The 23,711-nt window shown below is 37.6% G+C and overlaps 2 protein-coding genes across 6 annotated transcripts in view; one reads left to right on the forward strand and one right to left on the reverse strand.

Moving 5' to 3' along the window:
• Nucleotides 1-7,431, forward strand: part of LOC18446615 (Ubiquitin carboxyl-terminal hydrolase family protein) — a 36,178-nt gene extending 28,747 nt beyond the window's left edge. For all 3 annotated transcript variants that reach the window (XM_020675061.2, XM_020675062.2, XM_088848119.1), the window contains one exon: nt 7,119-7,431. The gene's annotated coding sequence lies outside the window, so the exon portion shown is untranslated. The remainder of the gene's footprint in view (nt 1-7,118) is intronic.
• Nucleotides 7,432-9,653: 2,222 nt separating this feature from the next.
• On the reverse strand, nt 9,654-22,650 carry ERD7 (Senescence/dehydration-associated protein-like protein). 3 transcript variants are annotated; one of them, XR_016041525.1, is made up of 6 exons: nt 21,672-22,650; nt 21,285-21,451; nt 21,164-21,188; nt 20,950-21,031; nt 10,207-10,291; nt 9,654-10,126 (listed from the first exon to the last, which is right to left on the reverse strand). XR_016041525.1 is itself a non-coding variant. In XM_006856684.4 (4 exons), exons 1-4 carry the CDS (start codon nt 22,634-22,636, stop codon nt 9,931-9,933), a joined length of 1,413 nt encoding a protein of 470 aa, XP_006856746.1. In that variant the 5' UTR covers nt 22,637-22,650; the 3' UTR covers nt 9,654-9,930. The 3 variants fall into 3 exon arrangements, 1 of the variants encoding a protein (XP_006856746.1); XR_016041524.1 differs by having other exon boundaries at nt 21,124-21,188; XM_006856684.4 differs by lacking the exons at nt 20,950-21,031; nt 21,164-21,188.
• Between the last annotated feature and the right edge of the window lie 1,061 nt (nt 22,651-23,711).

The raw sequence follows: 23,711 nt of genomic DNA on the forward strand, positions 1-23,711 counted from the left end.
ATAATGCCTTAGGTGTTGCTTAATCACTATCACCCATAGCTTTATAGTGTGGCTCATAATTTTGATTCTTTGATAGTTTGTACAATTCTGTATGTCTCCTTTCTTTTTTTAAATAAGTATCAAAATACTTTTTCTCCATTCGTCTGTCATTTTCTTTGTTCTCAATACCTTGGTGAATAGGTTGGTTAGACCGCATATACCAATCTTCCCCATACACACTTCCAAACCTTTATCGGGATACCATCTAATCCTAATGCCTTTCCTATCTTCATCTTTCTCAAAGCTTTTTTTATTTTAATTATCTTAATCCAACGAATGTATCTATGACCTCCACCCTCCTCTATGTCAAAGGTTCCTACTTAACACTGTGTTCCCATAGTGTTCGTTATTTAATAAATTGGAAAGTAAATTATCCACCTTTCGTTGACCTCCACATCCTTCACCATACCCTCTAATCCTCACACTTAATTCATTTAATATGATTTAAATCCCTACACTTCCTCTCTCTCATTTCTATTAGTTTGAAGACATCTTTTTCACCTTCCCTTGTCCCCAATTTATTGTATAGAATATATGCCTTAAGTTTAACCTTACTTGCTATTTTTTTAGCGTTTTTCTTAGAATTTTTCTGTTCTTCTAAGTTTTGATCATTTCTATTATAGTACCAAGCTTTATAACATAATCGTTTTTCGTTAATAGCCTTCTGAACCTCATCGGTCTAGCACTAAGTTCCCTTATTAAAATTTCTTTTCCCTCAAGTTTCTCCTAAAACTTCTTTTGCCACTCTCATACCACATAATATTAACTTCGTGCTCAGGTTTTCATTCTCCTTATTTTACCAATTTATCCCTAAATAAGTATATTTTCTCCTTTTTTAAACTTCACCACCTAGTTCTTGGACACATATTAATTTCACTCCTCTTCCATCTCTTTATGTAAACATCCATAACTAGGAGCCTATGTTGCGTGGTCAAACTCTCTCTTGGGACAACCTTACAGCCTTTACATGATGGTCGATCTACCTTCTTAACGAGAAATAAGTCTATCTGGTTTTTATATGATTCGCTTTTATAAGTTATTAATGTTTGTCTCGCTTTTCAACATAGGTGTTTTCTATTGCTAGGTCGTAAGCCGTAACAAAATCTAGAATAGCCTTACCCATCTCATTTCTTTTCTCAAAACTATATCAATGTACCCTTTCATATTCTTTACTATCGTTTCCTACATGCTCATTTAAGTCCTTGCTTAAAAAAGTCCTTTCTCGATTTGGTATTTCTTGGACTAGTCCATCCAATGTCTTCTCAGAATTGTCTCTTAATTCTCTCATCTAGTCCAGCATGTAGCTCATAAGCACTGATTACATTAATTATCTCCTCTCCTCACACAAGTTTAATTAATATGAGCCTATTACCTAATCTCTTGACATTAACTACTTTATCCTTTAAATCTTTATCTACTATTATGCCTACACTATTCTATTGTTATCCTTTGTATATGCTAATGTTTATATTCATCAATTTCTTTAGTTTTTTGTTTTTCCACTTAGTTTCTTGTATGCAAGCTATGTTAACTCTCCTTTGTCTCATTATGTCTACTAACTCCATATTCTTTTACCTGTTAGCGTTTCTACATTCCATGTGGTTAGACATCCTATTTTCTTGAACTGCCTTCTTAAACCGCGCTCATCAAGAATGACGCGGGAACCTTTGCATACTTATCACTGCAACCGGGCATCATTGCGGCACGTCGCTTCTAGAGAACATAGTAGCTAACCCTTACTCATTTCTTATTGCACCTAGTTGCCAGTACAACTCATTGCGTACATGGAACACCTTAGCATGAGCAAATAACATAGATAATTCATAATTCAGAAAAGATACGCGAAAGTTTTATGTTGGTTGCCTACTTACTACAACCCTCCTCTTTTTCCGGGCTTGGGACCGCCATGACTGGCATGGGGCTGGCAAGGTGGAGTTTTATCCCTTAATCATGAAACCAAAAAAAAAAAGTATTTTGTGCAAATTTCTCTCTGCATTTCTTTTGGCCCATAGGACTTCTATTTCAATTAGGATGCTATCTCGTCTTTTTGGCTTGGAGTTCGTGTTGCAGTCTTCCCAAATTTTAAAAATTGTACAATATATTAAAAGATACCAAATAGGTTCTTATGAAAATTATACTCACTGTAATTGCCCAAAACAGGGTTGCCTTAAAAAAAAAAAACTGTCGAATCCAATTTAGATAAACTGACTCATTGAAAGTAAACTTTGCTTGAAGATTGATGATAGCATGTCAAATAGTGTGTATTTGGATCAAGTTTCCTAAGGTCATTTGCAAACTAAACCACATAAAAAAGCGAGATTGATTCAAATCACCCATGACCGTCTCTCAAGTGGCGGATTGTCATGATTGGCAAAAAACAATTCAACCCGACTTAGCAAAGTGAAGATTATTCTTGAGGTTAAACTATCCCTTATTGACAAATAGCAGAACAACTTTGCTGCCATACAAAGGATGCTTTCTGAGCACATGATTGAGTTATTTATGCTGTGATGAGGCTAATGTTGAGAATTTCTGGGTCTTGTCCTCCTTTGGCCTTCGCTTCTCACACAAAAAACCTAGCTACTTGGCTACTTACGACACCGGAAAAGGATGGTCCATGGGCCTTAAAGTTATGTGACCTCAACTAGGCTAATATCTAGACCATACCACGAGTCATCTTGGAAGACCTAAACCCTTTATATTTTAATTGATTTTTTGGAGAGAGAGTTGAATGGGTGTTGGCCCAAGCAACAATGTTGAAGAAGAGAAACAAGACAGAAAAACCAATGGAACAACTACAACTATTTTATATCTTGTATTTGTAGCATTTATAGAAACTTCCTTTGGACGTTTTACATTGTATACTTTGAGTCCTCGTATCGGCTATACATAATTCTAACGTAAGTGTAGTGCAAAAGTATGCATAAAAGACAAATATGCCCTTGTGGGTCACATGTGTTTACATTTCCCGTCATGTTAGGGTCACATGGGTTTACGCTCTCCCTCATGTTAGGGCGTGAAAGTAATGCATATCTTTAAGAAGTGCTTTCAACCACACAAGCTCACCGTAAATTGATGCCATTGCTGGATACTCTGCTTCTGCATCACATTGAGATGCAACCTTTTGTTTTTCGCTATGCCATGCAACAAATAACCTCCAACAGAAGTGCAAAAGCCTGTGGTGGATCTTCTATCAGGAGGATCTCCTGTTGTATTGGGATCACTATATCTCCATAAATCAGTGCGAGTATTGTGATGCATTATTATTCCCTACTTTGGAGATGATTTTAAGTAGTTAGATGCGATTGACTGCTTCAAGGTCGGTTCTGCATGCAGAGTGAATAAATTGTATCGCTAAGGTAGCCATAAACATGATGTTGGAGTGAGTAATGGTCAAATAGATAAGACAACCCAATAAGCTCTGATGTTGATCAATGTCCTCAAATAAAGTACCAAAGATTTGGTTTTAAATTTGAATCTACTGGAGAGTATATGGAATAGGCTGCCAACTTCCTTGTCTCCTTGAGGAGATCTAAGCTGTACTTATATTAGGATATAAATTTCCATCTCTTCAATCATGCAACCTCAGTGACCAGAATTAAACACTCCTATATCCTTAATATCAAACATTCAAACTTGTAGGCAGATACTCCCTATTTCTTCCTGTTTGTGAAGAAATAGATGTAAAAGACTATTACTCTGGTCACTGAGGTTGCACGATTGAAGAGATGGAAATGGCTTGGCTGAGAATAATTTGACAAGCTATTTGTATTTCTAATGAGGAATGTGGCTTGGCTGAATCTCATAAACAGTGCTCGATGAGATGATTTTAGACCATAGAGGGCTTTCTTAAGGCGACGTATAAGGCCTGGTTGTGCCTTGTGATGGGTAGTGGGCATTGCATGTAGACTTCGTCCTCAAGATCCCCACCGAGGGAAGCATTTTTAACGTCTAGTTGGAAGAATTCCCAACTCTTATTTGCCACAACTTAAAGGATGTGAACAATTGCCATTTCAGTGATTGGAGCCAAACTTTAAACCAATTGTGGTTACCATTTGGGAGCGGTTTAACCTTTTACACCCATTTGCCTTGTGACCAGGAACAAGTGGGCATTGCATGTAGATTTCTTCCGTAAGATCTCCTCCTAGGAAAGCATTTTCAACAACCACGTGGAATAATTCCCAATTCTTGTTTGCTGCATTGACAGAAGGATTCAAACAATTGTTATTTTCGTGAGAAGAGTCAAACTTTGTACCAGTGTTTGAGAAATCAGCCCGAGTTGATTCAGACTCCGCCAAGTTACTTGTCTTCCCTAGGGTGCTGAGGCGAGAACAAGTTTACATTCTGGGAAGGGCCACCTGTACAGTACGCCCGCCAGTGCTGTATGAATTCGCCCTAGTATTGTAGAACTCATGCAAACTTGCCCTATACTCGCTTGATTACCGTAGAACTTAGGAATAGTCGTGCGCATTCTACAGTTTTTGGGCTAGTCTATATAATTCTCACTCAAGTACTATTACTAAACAAGCAAGAAAAATGGCACAGAAATCCGGGCCCCCTATTCATCTCTCTCTCTCTCTCTCTCTCTCTCTCTCTCTCTCTTAGCAACCTCATTCTGTCTTATTCTTCTCTTCCCCCTATCATCAATTGATTTGACCAGAGGTTGCTGTCCAAATTCAAATCCTCTCTTGGTTTGAACTCACAAAAATGGTACTTTTTTTCTATCTGTCATTTTTTTTTCTCTAATCTCTCCATACGTTATCCATTACTGCTATCTCTATTTTTCTCTGACTCTAGACTCTCTCTCCAAAACTCTCTACTGCATTTCTTGAATTTCTCTCTCGAGCCTCTCCTTTTCTCTGTCTCTCTCTCCAGGCTCCCTATCTTTATAATCTCTCTAGCCTCTCGATCTGTCTCATCTCCTTTTTTTCTAGACTTTCCATCTTTGTATTCTCTCTATCTGTGCAAAAAATGGTACTCTCCCTATCTCTTTAGCCTTGTTGTTTCTGTAATCTCTCCATGCATTATCCATCTAAGTAATCTGTCTCTCTAGACTCCATCTCTCTAGTCTGTCCCTAAAAAGCCCCAATCCCCATTTCTGTCAAGTGTGCATTTCTTGAATTTCTCTCTCTGCCCTCCTCCTCTTTAACCTGTCTCGAGGATTTATCTTTATAATCTCTTTTTAGTCTGTCTCTAGACTTCCCATCAATGTATTCCTTATCTCTTATCCTCTTCCTCTCTCTGCATTCGTCTCTTTATGCATTCCCCTCCCCCCATTCCCTTTTTTTCTGGGAGTTTTTTTATAAACTTTTTCTTTCTTGAAGGAATTTTTGAGCTCAGGCCTAACTCCAGCAAGTCCAAATGGACTTGGACTTGCCCGAGTAACTCAGCTCCAATAGGGATCATGTTCTGAGTCCAAGCCGAGTTTTGCCCATTGCTTTGTTCCATTTGGTGCAGTTTAACCTTATACACCCATTTGCATCCTTTGACCTTTTCTTTTAGATCAACGAACCATATTCTAACTCTTATTTTCTCAAGTACCCTATCTCGTCTTCCATGGCTTTTCCACACAAAAATGATTGCTTCGTAAAAATTAGGAAAAATATCACCAATAGCCCCACAAAAGTAAGAGATTCCATATGAAACCTTCCCTTTACTTACCTATCAAGCGGTATGTTGTTTTGAGATTAGTTTTCATGGATCCCCTTCCGTATGCCTCTTCCCATTTTGACATTGATTTCTCCCACATTATGACCCTATAAATTTTCAATTTCCAGCCATGTCCAAAGCCCTAATCAACCAATCTCTCTTCATTCTCAGACGTTCTCTCCCTCTCTAAAATGCTCCCCATTCTCTCTTTTCCCCCCCATTCTCTCACAGACTCTTTCTCTGTCAAAGCCTTCTCTTGTTCTCTTTGAAACCCATCAAATGCAATTAGGTTTGGTGGCAATTGTCACTTTTGTTGAGGAAACAATAAGCTCTCTCTCTCTCTCTCTCTCTCTCTCTCTCTGTCTCTCCCTCCCTCCGTTGCTTAGTTCTTGCTATGCTCAACTAGGTGTCTATCTTAATAGCCCTGTTCGTAGAACGAAGCCTTGCTATTTCGAGCTTCACACTAGCATTAGATCCATGTTTATCATGGCTGTTCACTATGGAGATTTTTTGTCCTTATACATGGGTGTTTATCCTTGGGGGTTTTTTTATTCATTTGTAGAATATTGGGGTATTCAGCTGATGTAATGTATTGTTCCATTATCTATCAATTCAATGTTTATTGTGTTTCTTGTTCATATATATTGGTGTTATCTATGGAGATATTTTTCCTCCTACTGTGGAAGACTCGTGTATCCAAATGATATAGTTTTCATTATCTACTGATATAGGGCTGCTTTTGTGCTTTTCTGTGTGCTTCTTTTTTGTTTTTATGCACGGATGTTTATTTATGGGGATTTTTTCCTCAATTGTATAAGATTAGGGTAGAAGATTGAATATCTGCTTAGAGATTGTTGAATGGAACATGAACTGAAATTGTTTCTATTAAAGTTGCAATGTTTTTAGGGATTGTCTACAAAGAAACTATTTATCTTTTGTACGTGGAGGTCCCAATTATTCTCGTCCTTTAAATTTCAAAATGGTTGGTTGTAAGAGTGTCATTGAATAGACACAAATTTTCAAAGAAAAAATTCTCGGACTTCATGACTCACCCCAAGCCATCCAATTTGACATTCAATGAGTGGGAATGATTGTGACCTCCATGTGTAAAAGATAAATGGTCCCATTGTGAGTATCATTTTTTTTTTTTTGACCATGTAATACATTTGCATGCAAAGGAAATATCAGATTTCTTCGATGATCTTGATGTTCTTGTGATTTGAGTCTGAGAGTTTATTTCAATGCCTAGAGTGATTAGCCAGCATTCTTATAATGTATCTGATGGGCGATCATTCTTCATCTTAGTGATATTTAGAGCTCTCTTATCTTTGTTGAAGTCACCAAACCGAAGACAGACACTTCAATGAATTGGTCTATTGTTTTTTATTGAAGAATATTATCATTATTTTTTTCCTTACTTGTTCCAACAGTTTTTCAAGAATCTGTGCAAATTTCTTTGGTGCTTGTTTCCGGTTGTGGATCATGATTCTGAGCAGAAGATTATGTAATGCCATTGGCTTTTACAAGTAATGGAATCTATCCACCCCAACAGTGTCTTCACTGCAAGATACACTGTGCCATCACAGTATGATCATTGTAATTATTCTCTTTCTTATTCTTTGGGCCAGACTATGATGCTTGTAATTCTTCTGCTTCTTATTCTCGGTCTCACTCTGCCGTCAGAGCACTGTAATATCTTTGACATCTTTTTGGTACGAGAGTGGCTTCTTTTTATTCATAAAAGTCTCCCACGTGTAAATAGCTCATGCCAAGATATGTTTTAGATACGTTGTATGAACTTTCTCCCTTCTGCTTTCTTTGGCCCCAGAGAAATATTCTTCTATTCAATAGGAAATAGACAATAAAAACTCTCTCTCTCTCGTTTTAGTTTTAAAAATTTCTTCGTCTATGATGTTAAACCATATAGCATCATGTCACACGAGTGGCACCATGTGCCATCACGTCATGGACACACACAATCCCACACCCATTTTTACACTTGCATTTTCGGAGCCGTAAAAGCGACTGCAAATATGCTGATATTGATCTCATTCCTACCAAGCTTTTCAGGGACATCCTATATGAGAAGATAACTAACTCAAATGGTAAATATCAATATCAGTCTACCCTTTGAAAAGATTCAAATGATTAAAAGTCTGTATAAGGTGCCCACGTTATACAACATGTGGAAGATACACATCTAAAGGTTGCTGGAAGATGTAGTTTAGGTGTTGGAAATTTTATGATAGCTTAAAAATTTATGTTCCACTCTAATTGTAAAACTTAAAATTTTAAAAATGGTAGAGATCAAGCAAATTTACATGTACTTTAAAATCTTAAAAATAAACGGTTTGGATAACTTATTATAAGATATATCATTTTAAGAACTTGAAATTTTTTTTTGTTTCATATCCATACATCTTGGGGTTGAGATGGTCAATTTATAAAGTTTTAAAACTTCTAAACATTATTTTTTAATATAACTTCATATAAAATTTTCCAATGATAAGTGAAGAAAACTCTAATTCATGTCACAATTAGTCTTGCAAAACCGTCATAGCTTGATAATCAAAATCAACAATGGCAGCCCAAATTCGCATGATAAAGCTAAGAAGCCTGGTAAGAAACCGAGATTCCATACAAGACCATCTCGTGGTGCTGAAATTCAAGGCATGGGTTTGCCGAGTGGAGTCAACGTGGGAAATGCAAGAAAAAAAGAGCACACACTCAAAAAGACTATAATGTGGTTTTTAAGAACACTATAAAATTGTTCACAAAAAAGAATTCATGATTGATCTCTCGATCAAATTCCATGTGATCAACAAGCAATAATGGCCTATGTCGATGTTCTTGTCAAAAGATGAGTCCATACTCTTTCTCTGTTGGTTACTTCATTTATGTAATCTTGTGTAACATCTTGTACTTTATATTTGAATTAATGATATAAATCGTACATTACCGTTAAAAATAACAATAAAAACAATAATGCTTCATTAAAGAATGCCCCCTCTTCATCTCAAATCATCGAAGGCATCAACTCCACGTGTATTCGCAGCATCAACTATGAAACCCATCCATCCTAGCCTTGCGTAACCCCATTTCAATATGTGACCCAATAAAATCCACCTAAAAAGTAATCGAACACTGGCAATGGAGCTGGAGCATCTGTGATTAGGGGGGCGGATGTCTCAACACAATGCCCAACCTTCATTCCCACGTATTAAAAAAAAAAAGAGAAAAAAAAAAAGAAAAACATTAGTCAAACACTTACTAAGACTAAAAATAATGAAAGCCGAATGCGTGCTAGCTCTTAGAGAGAAAAAAAGAGAGAGCGATCCCATTCCACATATCAAAGGAGTGGAAAAACCAGTGAAGATATGGAAATTTTTTGTAACATCATATTGGAAAGAGAGAGAGAGAGGTTCCTCACTGCATCCTTAGCAAAAGCGATGGAGAAAGAGAGAGAGATTCCTTACTGCATCCTCAGCACAAGCTCAACAACTCTACGTGTTTCGATTTCAATGGCAGCGGGGGACGATTTTAGATAGAAGAGACTATGAGGGAGAGGGCGAAGAGAGAATAGTGAAGTATGTTAGTGAGAAGGCCTAAGAATGAAAGATGTAAGTTGGATTTGAGGCCTTGGACAGGTTTGAATAAGGTTGCAACCTTTATTTGTAAAAATAAGATTGTAAAAATAAGATTGCAGTAGACCGATTAGATTGAACATTCTCTTAAAAGATGTATCATGTATTAACAGTCTTAAAAAACATGTCCAATCTACATCATCTAAATAAAATGAATACTGCATAGCATGACAACTTTATTTCTACAAATAGGATTGCGACCTTATACAAATCAAATTTAATGGATTACTCATATCATAAAAACAAATGGATCACACTATCATAAAACCCAAAAAAAGGCGCCCAAAAGAATGGGCATATTTAGCTATTTCCACTCGAAAATAATCAAATATTACTATGATCATTCATTCAATTCCAGAAACATGAATAACAATTTTTTACTCCTTACCAACCAGAGAAAATTCAGTTCATCACAATCCTCTCACATTAAAACAAAAACTATTCACAATTGCCACCACTCAAACAGGGGCATAAACCATGAAACCTCCTAGAACCATTTCATTCAGTGATGAAAGAAAAGAGAGAATATGCAGATTATTCACATATACAAAAGAATACATGACACATCAAAGTAGATCAGATTCCAGAAGGGAGCCCCTTATTTCGCACGCTTCTCTTTCTTCTTGGCATCAGATTTGGCTGCCTCTGCAGCTGCCTTTACGAGTGTGGTCTTCTTTATTGCGCTCTTGGGGTTGAGAGCTTGCCTTACCTTGAACACAGCCCATGCAGTGCCAAGTGCATGCCCGGCTGCATTGAGTCCTTCATGCGTGATTTGCCCAGCTTCTTCGCCATACCTGCATACCCCAACACTATGATTCACAGAGAGAGAGAGAGATTGATTCTCTATGGTTGAGGACGTGGAAGGATACTCTACCTATGAGAAACGAGTCCTGTTGTCACAACTGAAGAAGTTGATAAGACGTTCTTCCCAGCTACCTCAAAAGCATCACAGACCTTACCTGTATGTATCCATTCAAAGTTCGGATCACTTGTAAGTTTGCGATGTTACACAATGGAATTTTAAAGCTATATACTTGCAGCTATAGAGTTCGCCTAACTGGAACTTGGATTAGATATCTCAGTCACCATCACAGAGCCAAAATGATAAGTTATTTAAGCAGCTACAAAGCCAAGATAGTATAAGCATTGATGCAGTATCTCACAAGAGAAACTTTTTACCATAGAAAGATACGTAAGCAGTATTAAGCTCACGCATTATGCCTCCGCCTTAACCCTTCTTTAAGAATGCAAGGAAATATCCCCTTCCACACCCACTCAATGTCTTCAATTATTGCCAGTTTACCATTGCATACTATTGACTATGAATTAGAAACTGAAATTGTTTGTTAAGCCTAAGTTGAACATTACTTGGGAAAAAGAGATTCTTTTTCATTTCTTTTTCTTCTTTTCTTTTCCGGTTTTTCTAAACATCAGGAATAAAAAGATATTGGGAACAATCTCAGATTACTAAAAGGGTGCTCTTTAGGTAGACAAGCTTCAACATGTGTGAAAGCCCGTATAGTATATACTATATCATCATCTCTGCGTTTCCAAAATGGACACCCAGCATGCAATTGGACCACGGATCCATAGATAGACAGACTAAAATGAGGGTCACTTCTGTTCACTATACTGTATGATTCTAATCTACTCTTCTAATGTGACATCAACAGGCACACAAAGATTTATCTGACACTGTTGTCTAAGTTGTGTGAAGAAATTACCTTCCATATCCACTCAAAAAATAGTTGTCGAAGAACAATGAGAAAAATCAGGAGTTTGTACCTTTGAAACTCCACTGAGGATGAAGACCCAAGGACCCTAAAGCTTCTGTTACAGTCTCAACAGATGGGTCTGGTCTAAAGCGAAACACTATCTGTGCAGAGGCACGGAAACCATCTACAATACTAAGTCATGTTGGTTAACACAGAATTTCACTAAATTCAGCATTAGGAGATGATCCTGCCATACTGAAGCTAGAGTGTGAAAATGAAAAAACAGTTTTGAGAGCGAAAAACGTTTTGCAAGACTTGGACGATTCTAAGGATTGGAAGAATATATGTTTCTAACTGGACTTTTGAGTCAACTGTTCGACCATTCTAGGAGCCCATCCTCGACTGTCGAAGGCAATTCAAACAACATGATATCCTGGGCCTCTGGTGCCGCGACCTGTCCTTGGTCCCTCGCTCATATCTTCGACGAAATCTCCCACTTAAGTACGAGCTTGAATGTATCTTGGAACGACATATGGAGGGAAGGTAACTCAGAAGCTGATTCGCTCACAAAAGTCAGTGCTTCTAACTCGAGTGACTGAAAAATTTTTGTAGACCGAGTCCTTGAACCCTTTTCCCCGCAACTGTATAACCAGTTTTCTGTTCTAGTCTCACACTCCTTGGTGGTTTTTTATAGAGCTCCCAGTAAGTGGACATCCAAGTTTTGGTGTACATGCCTGTTCTTTACTCCCCCCTTCTTAAAAAAGAACTGCTGAGCCAAATTATGACATAAATGGGACAAATGGGAACCTAGGAAAAATATTTTTACGTTTTTTCGTGCTAGATGAAACAGCCACATGACAATTGAGGGCTCTGGTCTTGTATCAGTTTCGATTTTAAGTGATAATTAGACAGCCTTTGTTACATTCAGATTATTAGCTCGTCCTCATGTGACTTCATGAATGTTTGGACAAAACTCTTGCTCATCCAGAGCTTAGATTAGCTTGTTGAAGAGCCCTGCACCTTTTTTAAATTGTCTCAAACCACGAAAGACATAGACTCCCCATATCTTGGCCTGCTGTTAATTAGTCGGAAAATCAAGTTTTTACCGCTAACCAAAACCCTGCTCTCCATTCAGACTTCGAAATTCTGTTCATCATTTCCTGCATGGTCACAGCTGGTCCATCTTTCATCAGATCACTACAGTGGAACCAAACATAGTATCCAAGTTGATATGAAAATTATTCCTTGGACAATTGACTTATTACTGGAATGTCAGTTGCAATCCTAACTAAAGTATAAGGTAACATAAAGGTTCAAACATTTCTCCTTTAACAAAAGCTGGGATGACCATCACTTTATTACCATAACTCGTTAACAAGTAGGATTATGAGAGAGATTCAAAGAAATTCCTATGTGGATTTATAAAAATCCATGTACTTCATTAGGCTATGAAGAAGTACCGAGACGAGCACAGAAAGTGGGTGGAACGTTGGTACTAGTTCAGCAGTTTATTTTTGTTGTGACCCTAGTTGAACAAGGATGATCTATGTGAGGTAGTCCTCAGTCTATTCCTCCCCTATTCGAGGCCTTCCTCTCCCCGCCTTGGCCTAAAGCCGGTCGCATTCTGTGGAGGGCATCTGTTGCTGCCACAGTTTGGGTCACATGGACCAAAAGAAACAATAAAACATTCAGGGAGCGATAGGCCCTCCGTTGCCTCTATGATCGAAAAGATTTGAAGGTTGGTCTCCTTTTGGGCCAAAAATCACAAGCTCTTCAAAGACTTTGCATACTGCGACCTCTTCAGCAATTGGCACTCCTTGTTATCTTTATCAACCCTGAGGATCTCTCGGGCCTCTCTCTGAAGACCTCCACCGGAGGGAAGCATCAAGTTAAATTTTGACGGTTGTTCCCTTGGCAACCCTGGACCCTCTGGTATATGGGGCTTGTTCAGATCCCACGATGGCAGCACACTCTTAACCTTCTCCCGTTCGATTGATACAGCTGAGTCAACTCTTGCTGAGGCCCTGGCCCTACTAGAGGGCCTTCACAAGTTTGACCCCTCCTGGAGTTCTGTGCTTTGCGTGGAAGGGGATTCACGGAACGTTATAGCTTGGGCATCCAATCCTCCCTCTTGCCTTTGGAGACGATCACATTTTTTAAGAGATAGCACACATTTCCAGGAACCTTCAGTGTCGTGGAATCACATCTTTAGGGAAGCCAATACTGCAGCTGATGTCTTAGCCAGGGAGGGAAGCCAATCCCCTCTTCTTTTGTATTCAGTTGCTGTATTTTTCTTCCCTCTTGTAAAGAATTTTTTGGGCCCCGATATTTTAGGCACCCCTGTAGAGGGGGTGCCAATTTTTGTAATTTTGATATACTTAGTACAAGAGAACATTCTAAAAAAAAAAAGAAAAAACAATGACGATCTATGTAAGGTTGATAGCAATTTAACTGGTGGGAAACCTTTCTGGCATGGATGGTTTCATATCACTTTTAAAAAATAGAGGACTTAAACCTTTTCGGTAAATCAATCATTTATTTGCCATCGTCTTATGAATTTTCTGGCATGAAAGGTTTTTTTTTTTTTTTTGAGGCAAACATAGGAGAAAGGGAACTCCACAATTTTCAATAAATATCGAACAGAACAGTTGAGCACCTTGACTTTTTACATATAATCTAACTACAAGGGTGAGCTCGAAATGGGAAACCCTAAACCTCAGGGAAACAAAGTTCTTCCACCCATTATTCCCAGACTTAAGTAAATTTATCACTTGAAAGAAGTCATCTCTTGGCAACTCCTACCGAGTCATCGTATTTCGCACTGGCTACTCTTGTCAGCTTCTCTCGGAATGCAGCTTACATTATACAGAAGCCAAGCACCACTATGAAACCGCCCCAAACTTGCAAGCTAGGATATTCAGCAGCTATGCCAATTGATACCATCTTCTAACTCAATAACCCATATCACTTTGACACCACTCATCACTTCACAACTGCTCCCAACTTGCAGGCGACCATCACTTGGCAGCTGCTCCATCCCATAATTTCATCATGATACAAGAGCTGCACTCGACTTACAATCCACAATCACTCAATAGCCGCATGCAGATCAATATCTTACCTTCAGTCCACTGCTGTTTTCAAACTCGTTGCTCTTGGAACTTGCTAAAAGTTTTGTAAGTGATGAGTCGGACCATATCAAAAAACTCACACTTCATAGGAGGCAGTCTGGGCACCCCTAGCACTCATATCAGCACAGCACTTGGGCTAAAAGACTAGAATCAAGGGTGATCATATGACACACCTAATACTGCACTAAAATCTACAATGATTTAACTTATCTAGGACATGATAACATGGCACCTACAAGCCTCTAATAGTTCTAATCAGTGTTCAAAAAGTCGGCGAGTCGAACTGGACTTGCCCAGTTCGACTCAGGAATCGGCACTACCCGTACTGGTTCCAGCGAAACACAAGGAATCGCCCGTGTCTAGAGAGAACCGGGGCGATTCCCAACAGCAAATCGCTTGAGTCACTGTTCAAACACCGGTGAACAGTGTTTTGTGATGGGAATCATCAAATTTTGGCCTTTTCATGATAATTGTTGTGTGTTTTCAGCATGTGAATCGAATATTTCAGCTTTTTGATTTAGCTTTTCAGCCTTATCATTCGATAAATTGGAGTTGAAATCTTCAATTTTGATCACAAATCGATCACAAATCGGCGGATTTGTGAAGAACAACACGTTGTTTTAGGTTTCTGCCATTTCTCTGATTTCAAGCAAAATAGAGCATCATTTTTTGTAAAATCCGAGGGTTATTGATCTTAAGAGTGTTATTTAGAAGAAATTAATCATACTTTATGAGTATTTTGGTCCATTACAACTTAGATTTGGATTTGAAGCCACGGTTGCAGAAAAACAGGTAAGGAGTTTGGTTTTCTGCCATTCAATCGATTATATTCAAGTTTTTGCAAAAAATTTGTTAATATTATAGGGTTTTGATTCCTTATAGTGTTATTTATCATAAAATGTATTCAATTTGATCTAATTTGTTCAATTAGAGATGGATTTTCGAGTTCTTAGAAGAAATTAATCATACTTTGCGAGTATTTTGGTCCATTACAACTCAGATTTTGATTTGAAGTTACGATTGCAGAAAAACAGGTAAGAAGTTTGGTTTTCTGCCATTCAATCGATTGTATTCAAGTTTTTGCAAATCGTTTGTTAATATTATAGGGTTTTGATTCCTTATAGTGTTATTTATCATAATATGTATTCAATTTGATCTAATTTGTTCAATTTGAGGTGGATTTTTGAGTTCAAATGACTGATGTCAGGTTGGGTTTGCGTTTTTTCTGCGTTTTTTCTTTTTCCGCCATTCTTTGAATTTCAGATGAAATAGATCACTATTTTGTATGAAGTAAGAGGGAAATTAGTTGTGATTGTGTTATTCATCAGAAATTGTACACCTTTTGTGTTGATTTTGGTGGATTTGTAGTGGATTTTCGATTTTGAGTCACGATTTTGTGAAGAACAGTTAGCTTTTTTTTTTTTTTGCCAAACTACAAATAGGAGACGAATTAAAGTACTATTATGAATTATTTTAGAGGGTTTTTGAAGGTAATACTGTTATTCAATTAATTTTGGGTGTAATTTGTCGGATTAAGCAATTTTTATTGCTCAATTTCGGATGAAGAGGAGTTGTGGCTGCGTTTTTTGAATTTTTATTTTTGATGATCGATTTTTTTGAAAAATCAGGATTTTCTGAAAAATTGTGAAAATCGTGACCAGGTTTTGATTATCATGAGAAATTAAACTGTATTTTTTATTTTCATTGTTAAAGTTTTAATGCAAAAAATTGAATGTTGATACATAAAATGTATGCATATTATTGATAAATATTTCATCATTATATTATCTTGAATGACTATATCATTGTAAATATTATTTGTGCCATGTATGTATATTCTTGGTATTAAATGTATGAATATCCTTGTAAAAAAATCGTGGCATGTATGATAATCATATTATCTTGCATTTTTCAATTTTATTGTTAAGTTTTTAATGCAAAAAAATACATGTTGATACATACAATGTATGTATATTCTTGGTAATTGAGTTGTAGGTATGTTTGGAGCTTGCATTTTTAATTATATTATCTTGCATTTTTGTAATTGAGTTGTAGAACAATTTGTGCTCATTTTAATCTTTGGATTGTGTCGACATATTGTTATATACTTGCTAGAGACTAATTTTAAAAGAGGTTTTGTAAATAGGCTAGGCGGTGCTATCATGAAAACCAGTGATTAAATTAACTTGTATTTTTCAATGTTATTGTTAAAATTTTAATGCAAAAAAATGTATGTATATTCTTGATACATATTTTATAATTATATTATCTTGAATGACTATATCATTGTAAATATTATTTGTGGTATTGTGAATGACTATATCATTGTAAATATTTTTTGTGCCAAATGTACGTGTAGTGGCATTATGGATGACTATATTATTGTAATTTTTTTTCTTGATTCTAAGTGTGACTTATACAAACTCTTTTTATCTATAATGTTGCATAAATAATTTTTTTTCCCAGTAGAAACTAATTAATGCTTGTCAAAATGAAGATTTGTAACGAGTCCATATGTATTGGCATTGTGAATTACTATACCATTGTAAATCAATAAAAAATATCATCGTAAATTTTTTGTCGTATATGTAGTGGCTGATATAGACTATTTTTATCTATAATGTTGCATAAATAAATTATTTTTGCCAGTAAAAACTAAAATATTTTTGCCAGTAGAAGTATTTTGCATTAACAACAAAGATAACTTCATGAACTACCTTTACATATTATCACTACACATGGTGATTATTTTTCAACATTTTTCATTTAGAATTATCAAGTTAATTTTTAATCATTTACATATTAAAACAGTTGAACCATGGCAAGATCCAGAGAAGACCCTGCATGGCAACATGGGGTCAGACTTGATCCCAACAAAAAAGACAAAATTATTTGTAATTATTGCCAAAAAGTGTTAAGTAGTGGGGTACATAGGTTCAAGCAACACTTGACAGGGGTTAAGGGAGATGTTTGTGCATGCAATAGTGTCCCTAGTAATGTAAGAAAGCAAATGACGATCATTCTCAAAGTTACCAAAGGTAAAATTGCAAAGCAGAGGATGGATGAAGAGATAGCTGGTTTATATATGCCATCGAGCGGGAATGATCCAGAAGAGCAATATAACAATAACTTGGAGATGGCCACAAGAATGAGTTTACAGGAAACGTACCAGAGGGAAAGCAGATTTAGAATGCCTGGTGGTTATGACATGGGCATGTATGGTGGGCCTAGCTCAAGCATGCATGGCAAGCCCAACTCGAGCATGCATAGTTGGCCCAGCTCGAATATGTATGGAGGGGTTGGTGACAATACGTATCAAGAGGAACCAGACCTTGAAAAAATTGTTCTTAGCTTATCTAGGAGTGCCAGTATTGCAGGTCATGGTCGTATAGACCCATTTCTCTCAAAGCAAAAGTCACAACAAATGACCCTCAAAGGCATAGTGAAAGGTACGAGAAACATGTTGGGCAGATATGTTGGTAAATGGTTCTACAATAAAGGGAACCCCTTTGATGCAGCCAATATCCTATATTTCCCACCTATGGTCAACGAAATCCAGAGAGCCGGGGCAGGGGTAAAGCCCCCGACTGCATATGAGCTAAGTGGGTCGATCTTGGATGAAGAGGTGGAGGAAGTTAGAAAGTAGATTGAAGAATATAAACAGAGTTGGCTAAGAACAAACATTACTCTCATGAGTGATGGTTGGTTGAATAAAGTTAGCAAAAAGGAGTTTCTTAACTTCTTGGCCTATTCCCCAAAAGGTACAACCTTTTTGTCTAACAAAGGCGTATCAAGGATAAAGAAGGATGCAAACTTCTTGGTACGACTATATGATCAGATAGTGGAGGAGGTGGGAGATAAGTATGTAATCCAATTTATTACGACAATGCACGTGCATGTGTTTCTGCGGGCAGCAAGTTGATGGATAAGAGAAATCATCTAGTATGGACCCCGTGTGCTGCACACAACATCGATCTTTATGTTAGAAAAGATTAGTGAGATCAAAATTGTGAAGGATACTCTACAGGAAGCGAGGTTAGTATCAAAATTTATATACAACCACTCTACAATCTTATTTTTGTTCAGAGAACAGTCTAAGAAAAAAGAGTTAATCAGACCTGCCATGACCTGCTTTGCGATAGATTACTTGGCTGTGGACTCCATTCGGGAATCTGAAGGTGCATTAAAGAGATTGTTTACCAGTGAAGAGTGGTTAAATGACCGCCTCTCGAAGTCTAGTACCGGGCTAAAAGTGGACAACATAGTCTCAAATAGGAAGTTCTGGTCTCGAAGTTCCAGTGTCGTAGAGGCCATTGCCTCTTTGGTCACGATTTTAAGAATGGTGGATACTGACAAGAAAGCTACCATGGTTATCCTTTACGAAAGTATCGAGAGAGTCAAATGAGCTATTGGGGAGAAGTGTAGTTTTGTTAGTAAAGTGATTGAGATTATAGAAAGAAGGTGGAACACCAAATTCGGCCGTCCAATTCATTATACAGGTACATATATATTTATATCCTTAGAATGTTTAATTCTAAATTATTTTTTTATGAAATTTTAAATGATCTTTCTCTATCTATGTATTTTCTAGGTTACTACATCAACCCAAATTTTTTTTATTTGAAACTTGAACATCCCTACAAGATTATGGAAGGGGTCAGATACATTATTGCCAGGCTGGAGATAAGCCATCGAAACCAAGTAACAACAATATAAGAGCTAATATTTAATATTTGGATAAGAACTTCATTGAGTTATTATATTTGTGAGGAATAATGCACTAAAACGAAATATTTTGTTTTAGCTTGCTATGTATAGGGATGTTATAGGATTTTTCGGAACTAGACTTGCCAGTAATTCTCGAACTAAGGTGGATCCAGGTTAACCCCTAACTAATATTTTGTTCATTCATATCTTTAATCTTATGAATTGGTCTTGCCCTTACAATGTTTTTTGCATTTTAATCCAGCTGAATGGTGGGGGATATATGGTAGTGATGCACCTCACATAAAGAGGATAGCAATCAAGGTGCTCTCTCAGACATGTTCTACTATTGGGTGTGAGAGAAACTAGAGTACGTTCCAATGGTTGCACACTACTAGGAGGAATCGACTCACTTCGAAGAGGCTTCATAAACTAATCTATGTTCCTAACAACTTAAACCTCCGAGAGCAACGAATAAAAAGGAAACTTGAAGACTACGGGCTGATAGATTTGGACACAATATTTGTCACAGACACAGCAGAACAATGGGTAATATAGGAAGAGGAGCCAGTGTTGCACAAAAAGCGTTCCTTGAGGCTATCGGTGAGGAAGATCTTGAAGAAGGTGATGAGCAGTATGAAAGAGGACGCAGCCCGCCAACATATCACAATACGACAGTGTAGGTGAACATGAAGGATGGACAAGCTTTGGGGGATTTTGGATTAGGAGCCCAACAAAATACTAACAATCAGGGATTTGAGTATAATCAGGTGCCCACTAATTTGGATGATTCGTTTTAGATCGAGTCAATGAATTGTCATGCGAATTCAATCAATGGCATCAGAGTGACCAAGATGAAGAACGATGTTATCTGTCATTTTATTTTTTACGAATTGTATGCTTTATTGTAGTCCATGTATGATGATATACTTAATCCACGATAATTCTATGCTTATCCTTTTATGTGATGTAAATTAAATAGTAAACAGTAGTTCATGCAGGGAAAGTACATATCAATATTCGCATATTCATGCAAAAAAATGAAAATTCTCTAATGGAGTACCCCCATTTCTAATTGGATTCTTAAAAAACAACATTTATAATGAATTTTAATAATTTTTTCGAATTATTTTTAAGGCTTAATCCTACCGATTCGGTTGATTCCCGATCCGAATCGCCCATTCACCGATCCGGATGGGTTTTTGAGGTGCCCGATCCTGATCACCGATTCGTTTTTTAAACCACTGGTTCTAGTGATCAATACAAACAAGACTCATGGACTTGAAGACTTTGCAAATCATGTCCTTGAGCCCAAATTTATCCGAAAAGGGAAGAGCTCACTTCTTTGAGTTCCAGTTCCCTATTGTCATTTTCGACAACCCTAGCAATTGAAGGTAACGAGATTACAAATCAACCACTAGATATATCCACCAAAAAGTTTAAATAATGCACAGGAAGGATTCTTTGCTTGCGGATGAGGATATACTTGGTGTCTGAGGCTGTCTTTTCAAGAGAATTTTCATCATAATCAACAACTCGAAAGACCAGGATGCTTTATATGAGTCCCAAAGATACCACGATAAGACATTGATGCCAATACTGTATACTCCTCAAATACTTTAAGTAAACTGGCCACATGTAACATGAAGTACATAAGCGTCATTTATCTAAACTATGCTACAAACATATAAAAATTTATACCTAGAGCACATCATATAATATGGCTAAAACTATAATTTTTGAATAAAATTAACATAATAGATATGTGCATAATAATTTAATACCGTTTAAGTATTAATATTTAGGATAGAGCACATGCTTTATGGATTTGGGAAAATCGTGAGTTGTATCACCCAAGTCCTTTCTTGAACATCTTCGACAAGGTAATAGTTGAGGATCAACAAGGCACTACCAAATTGCCTCCACTCGAAGAGAATCTTAGACAAGGTCATTGTTGAGTATAAAAAAGCACTAAAGAAATTGAACAAGCAGAGAATTTCAGCAAATGTTTAGTTTAGCAAAGGGAATTAACACATATAAAAGAAAAACGAAATGCAGTAGACTCACTAAATGAAACGTGAAGTTTCTTCTAAAGAAATGAATGAAAGCTAGCACACGGTTGTCCAAGAATCAGCCAAAAATCATCTAACTGTGAATAATAAATTCCATAGAATCAAAGAGCAGATACTAGGTAGTGCAGACAGTGGTCATAGATTCAAGAAAGATAATGAACAAACAAACATTTGTATCAGTAAATGTAGAGCCAGGAGTTGTTGCAGACCAAGATTGAAATTTCCGAATGTAATCTGCAGTGTTTTGAGTTGAAGGAGAAATAAATATAAGTCACTGAAACCATTAAGCATTTTCCAAAGTAAAGAGCAACAGGTAGACTAGTAATTTACCAAACCCATCAAGAGAGGCAAGAACAATTTCCCCAGGTAGAAGACTGAAAAACTTCTTCCCTGCCTTTGAGTTTACAACAGAACTAGTAAAAAACCCAGATACCTTTAGCACCCCAGATAGTACTCCAGATGCTACTTTCTCAGACATCTTTGACATTCGCTTAACCCTAATCAACAAAGCCAATATCACCATATCAACAAATAAACAACTACCCCATAAATAAATTGCTAAATAGAAGTCTAAGAAAATCTTAAAAACAGGTACAATGATCACCAGAAAAACCCAAGAAGAGAGGAGTGGCCCATGAAATTAAATGAAAAAACAATGTAACGTATGAAAACATATAAAAGAAATACTACAAAGCCAGCGAGAGAGAAAGACTTTACCTCTTCATCCTTCTCATGGCTTGGCGACTAACCTCAGCCGGCTTGGCATTAGGCTCCGTCCTCTTCTTCAAGAAGTCATTTCCCCACTTCAACCGATCCACTGTCACATCGCCGCACCACAGTATACCCTTTATAAGCTGCCCTGAACCTGCTGCAATTGTCCTTGCCAACAACCCATTATAATCCTCCACATTCGGGGCCAGAGTCGTCCAATACGCAGCCGATGTCGCCTCCATCAGCTTCTTCTTCTCTTCTGATGAAACCACCTCCGAAGGCTCAAGCCCCTTGGCCACAGAACTATCCAAAACCTCGGACGAACCCTTGGAAACCTTTTGCACAGAGAAACAACTGTATTGCCCAAGAATCCCATCCAGTTTCTTCAAGAGATTTTCTTGACCTTTCGATGCAAAGGTGATGCCATAACTGACAATATTGTCTGATGGATCAGTTGAAACTTCCTCGTCCGAATCAGGAACCCTAAGGGTGAAGAAATAGTGGTTTTCATCGAGTTTCACCGCCGTCTCGTCTTTCGCAAGAGGCCACTGGATATCATCGGCAATGCGAGCAAAGACAGCGATGACATTGGGGCCTTGGACGAGGCGCACGATGCTGAGGACACCGCATGCCAGCTCGATGCTGTGCTGACCATCAATCAGGTGGGCGACCGCACCCGGGACACAGACCAGTACCTCCTCACAGGCCTCCGGTGGCGCAGTGGGCGCCTCGCTGCTTCCCTTTTCGTTGATTTCATCAGGGAAGAGGTTTTCCACGAGGTCTTTCATATCGAATGAAGGATACATGGATTTTGCGGAGGAAGATGGAGCAGTTAGAGGGGGGCCCGAGCCGACGACGGGGTAAAGAGATGGAGATGGTTTGGATGTGGAGAAGGCGGAGTCTCGCTCTGGATTTGTTTCGATCACTGTGGGGTAGAGAGATTTCGGTTGCTGGTTGTGAGGGGAAGCCATTACCACCAAACTTGGAGTGTAGAGCGAGAAAGAGAAATGTAATGGTAACTGTAGAGAGAGAAAGAGAAATGTAGTGGTAACTGTAGAGAGAAAGAAAAAATGCAATGAGAACTGTAGAGAAAAAAAGAGAAATGGAGAGAGATGCAGTGGTGTTAGAGAAAAAGAAACACTTGGGGAGGGGAAGGGGGTTCTAGGATGTTTTCATGCAGAGGTTGCCTTAAGCGTGTCACGGAAGTAACGGACGCGTAGCGTTTGAATTACAGTCCGTCGGATTTCCAGCGAAACGGCCCTACTTTGTAATTTTTGTTTTGCGAAAAACTCTCACCTGATGGACTCAACGTATAGTATACTCTCACAGGAGCATGCTATGTGCCTCACATGATTGGCTAAAAAAAGGATGTGGATGGAGTCGAAATGCGTGTACCCCTCAAACTTTCCATCAAAAGCAAAAATGCTTCTACCGTTATAAAATGGAGAATGTAAAACTATTTTATAAGGGAGCAAACTGTACATATACTCCCTCAGTCCGATCACCTAATGATTCGTTTGATTTGAAAATTTGAGAACCACCTATTAATTATTTCAAAAGAAAAAGTTTACATTTCGAGTATTTTAATACTCTGATCTCATCCTTAAGAAATTGGATGGTCTAGTTCAATCTTGACACATCTTTTTCTTTTAAGTTTATATAGACTGTGGTTTGGAAATTTTTTTTTTTTGGAAGTTAGACTATGGATTGTGGAGGTTAGGCTTCCCAAAATTTGCATTTTTACCTAAAAGAATAAATAGACAGTATACTCGTACGGGAGCATAAAATCTTTTAGCATATAGAAAATGCTTTTGCGTAATTGGAGCAACATTATCCATTCTTAGTCATATTTTGCATTCTTAAAATTTGGTCATAAATGTTAATTACTAACTTTGCTTGTGCCTCTTTATTTACTTGGTCGCACTCACTTTATTGCTTGATGCCTCTTAAAGACCGGAAGACGTTATGTGACCTTTATATGAGTGCCACTTGGTACCTTATCCATGTAATATATTTTGGGTGAGGTTTGGATAAGGCACCGTCTTT

The sequence above is a fragment of the Amborella trichopoda genome, chromosome 9 (genome assembly GCF_054954075.1).
Source record: "Amborella trichopoda isolate Santa Cruz 75 chromosome 9, AtrichopodaSantaCruz75HAP2 v2.0, whole genome shotgun sequence".
NCBI lineage: Eukaryota > Viridiplantae > Streptophyta > Magnoliopsida > Amborellales > Amborellaceae > Amborella > Amborella trichopoda.

What these genes read in the sequence shown, in the direction of transcription:
- ERD7 (XM_006856684.4), bottom strand. Translation starts at nt 22,636, where the DNA reads ATGGCTTCCCCTCACAACCAGCAACCGAAATCTCTCTACCCCACAGTG. An exon ending in GCCATGAGAAGGATGAAGAG is followed by an intron (nt 21,452 to 21,671) that starts GTAAAGTCTTTC and finishes TTTGTTGATTAG; the next exon opens with GGTTAAGCGAATGTCAAAGA. An exon ending in ACAGGACTCGTTTCTCATAG is followed by an intron (nt 10,127 to 10,206) that starts GTAGAGTATCCT and finishes TGGGGTATGCAG; the next exon opens with GTATGGCGAAGAAGCTGGGC.